Here is a 3347-nt window from a genome sequence, read left to right on the forward strand (position 1 = left end):
AGGGCGACGCGTCAGCGGAAGAGGGAGGGGGAGATGGAGGTGCGGGAGGGGGGGGGGAGAGACGAGGGAAGGAAGAGAGGGGCAGAGGCGGGAGGAGGGTGTGGGCGGCGGGAACGGGCGGGGCCTTACATCAAACAGAAGGAATCTTGAAAGGGTGGGTGGGGGACCGGCCGGGGGTCCGGCACGGCGAGGCGGCCCTCCGGCCGAAAAGCCTGGCCCCCCCCCCCCCCCCCGGCCCCCTCCCCCTCCGGGGCGCAGCCGCCCCAGTGTGGCCGGCAGCTGGTGGCCCGGGCCCCGACAACAGGTCTGGCCGGGGGCCGGGGCCAAGTCCCCTGCCCGGGGTGGGCGCGTGTGTTATGGCGCGCGCGCGCGCGCGCGGGTGGGCGGGGAGCACACCGGGCCTTGTGTGCGCCGGCGCCAGGGCCCGAGAAGAAGGGCACGCCGGCGCCCCCCCCCCCCTCCCCGTGCCCGCTCTCGCGCCCGAATGGCTGCCGGCCGCGGCCCGCCCCGGGGGTGCGGCGGGCGCACGGAGAAGGGTGTGCGCGCTCCCCTCTGGTCTACGCGCTTTACGGGAACCCCCCACCTGTGCACGCCGGCCGGCTTGCGTGTCCCGATGCACCACCCCCTCCCTGGAGAGAGAGAGAGAGAGGCCGTGGGAGGGGCCCGGCTCCGGGCGGCCACGGCCGGGCTGCGGCCGCCGCCAGCCGGGGCCAGGGTCGGTGGCCCCCCCCCCCCCCGCCCCCCCCGCACGCCCAGGCGACGAGGCCGGCCCTCTCGCTCTCCGGAGAAGGGGGCTGGCCGGGGGATTAGATAATTAGCCGCGATGAGAGAAGGAGAGCGAGACAGAGAAAAGCACCCTGGCACACCAAACTCCCAGGCAAGCGGCAGGCGAGAGGCGGGAAATATCGATGGCTGGAACATTCGTGCTGCGCGGTGGCCGCCGCCCGGCAGTTGACTGAGGGGGGGGGGGGGGCGGGGTGAGCGCACTGCCCAGGCGCGCATGCATGGCAAGAGCGCCGGAGGCCGCGCCCCCCTCCCGCCGGGGCCAAAATCAAAATAACACGCCAGTCTGACCACCACGGCCTGCTGACCCGGCCCCCCCGCCCCCCCGCCCAGGGCGTGGCCAGCCGAATGCGACAGATGCGGCGGCCCGGGCGCAGGCGCGGGGGGGGGGGGGGTCCGAACTGCTCCGTTGGCCGAGAGTGTGCCCAGGGTCGGATGGGCGCGCGATCGCTCCCCGGTCGCGCACGCGCTGGGACAAGTACCGGCGCCGGTGCGCCGCCCGTCTCGCGGGATCCGCCTCGGGCAGGGCTTTGTCGCCCCCCTCCCCGGCCTTCCCCCGGAGAGGCGCACATGTGCCCCAAAAGCGGAGCGGTCGCCCGCCCCCGTGAGCCGGGAACAACGGCCGCGCGCGGGGGGCGGGGGGGGGGGGGGGCGCGAAAACACGCGCAAGAACAGTGAAGAGGCCGCCGAGGCCCGGGCCCCGGGGCCGACTCGGCGGCCCGCGCGCGGCCGAGGGGGGGGGGAGGGATATATACAGGGGAAGAATATAAAAGCCTGCTTTGTTTACGCCTCGGCGGAAGAAGCCTCCACGGCCCCGGCCCCGTTCCGGGTGCCTTTGCTCCCCCGCGCGCGGCAGGTGCGCGGCAGGCGAAAGCCGACGACTGCGCTTCCCGGCTCACGCCACCCCCTTCCCCCGGGGCAGGAGGGCGCCTTCGGGCAAAGACCCAACAACCAAGTCATGGGTGTGTCTGCCCAGGCCCCGCCCCCCTCCCCGGCCCCTTCCTGCCCGCGCTCCGCCAGCTACCCTTGGTTGCCTGCAGGGCGGGAGGGAGAGGGCCGGAACTTGAAGGGCTCACGTTGAGCGCCGGCCGTGCCCGCACGCGCGTGCCCGAACGCCCCCATCGGCGGTCGGTGCCGTCTGGCCACGACGGGAACGCCCGCCGGGGCGCCGGGCCGCCATCCTCTCTCCGCCCGGTCGGTAGGTAGGCCCAAGTCCCCGGGCTCTGGGGTTGGCCGCGTCGGTGCGCACCAGAACCCGCCCTCCGCACGGGGACCGATCTGAAAGGCGAGACTCACATCACGCCGCACCAACCGTCAATACCATTCCATGATCAGCACTGCGGCGCCGAACGTCACGCGCGCCAGCTCCAGGTGCTCCTAGCTCCTGTAACGCTCTAGATTCCATTCACGTATACGCACGCCGGGGGGGGGGGGGGGGACGGCCGAGGGGCGCTTGCCCGAGAGCCCCTCCTCGGCCCTCTCTTTTGGGCGTGTTCCCGCGGAGGCGCGCGCGCGCGCACCCGAGGACGGCCTCGCCCGGGGGCCCGGTGCGGGGGCTCCCCCGGCTGGAGCTGAGTGTGCGGCTACCCTCTTGTGCGACTTTGGCCTGGGTGGACGCGCTCCCGCCCGGCACTCCCCTCCCCCCCCCCTGCCCCTCTCCTTCCTCCTCCTATTCCCTGCCTCTTCTCCCGGCCACCTCCCTCCTGCGTGTCACCCTCCCCCTCCTCCCCGCCTCCTGACTTGTGGCCCTCGAGACAGGCGGGCGTCTCCCCTTGACCCCTCCCTCCCCCCCCCCACTGCCTTCTCCTCCTCCTACACGCATCATGTCGGCCAACTTCAGCGCCTTCTTCGAGTTCCCCACCCGGGCTGGAGCCGGCGCGCCGCAGGAGGTCATTGTCTTCCCGCTGGCCGACTTGACCAACGACGCGAGCGAGCTGGTGGAGATCCTGCGCGAGGAGTGCCCACCGCTGGGCATCTGGCGCCGCCTGGCTGTACGCGCGAACCCACATGGACGCCTGTCCCCCCCCTCCCCGGCGACGGCTTGTCACCGCCACCTCCGCTGACCCGATCGCCCATCGCCGCCACCGTCCCTCCCTCCTCGCACCCTGTAGCTGGAATTCTGCCGTCGCGGCTTGTCCTCGGCCGCGCAAACGGTCCTGGAGAATGCCTGCGAGTCGCGTGCGTCACGCGTCCCTTGCCCTGTTCCGCCGGCATCCGATCATCTAACCACGTACCGCGGTGGGTGCTTCCTCCCCACGGCGCAGAGTCCTTCAAGAAGTATGTCTTCAACCGCCACGACCCGGCCTCCTATCAGTATAGCAGCACCTCCAGCGATCCGGAGACGACGCACATCTTTTCGGACACGCGCAATGAGCACGTCCTCTCGTTGGTGTCCCTGGGCGCCTCGCTGCTGGCCTCGGCCTCGTCCACCCATGTGCGTTGGTGTCTCCCTCATGCAGCCACACGGGCACAAACCCATCCAAGCCGTCCTACTCCTCCTGCTCCTCCTGCTCCTCCTGCTCCTCCTGCTCCTCCTGCTCCTCCTGCTCCTCCTGCTCCTCCTG

The 3347-nt window shown here is 72.4% G+C and overlaps 1 protein-coding gene across 1 annotated transcript in view; it reads left to right on the forward strand.

Moving 5' to 3' along the window:
* The first annotated feature begins 2428 nt into the window (after positions 1–2428).
* H696_05748 (hypothetical protein) overlaps positions 2429–3347 on the forward strand; it is a 6467-nt gene continuing 5548 nt past the window's right edge. Inside the window, exons 1-3 of the mRNA XM_009499562.1 lie at positions 2429–2774; positions 2895–2961; positions 3048–3217. Coding sequence (XP_009497837.1) covers positions 2607–2774; positions 2895–2961; positions 3048–3217 — 405 coding nt within the window. The 5' untranslated portion in view covers positions 2429–2606. The remainder of the gene's footprint in view (positions 2775–2894; positions 2962–3047; positions 3218–3347) is intronic.

Source organism: Fonticula alba (genome assembly GCF_000388065.1).
Source record: "Fonticula alba strain ATCC 38817 unplaced genomic scaffold supercont2.13, whole genome shotgun sequence".
Taxonomy (NCBI): Eukaryota; order Rotosphaerida; family Fonticulaceae; genus Fonticula; species Fonticula alba.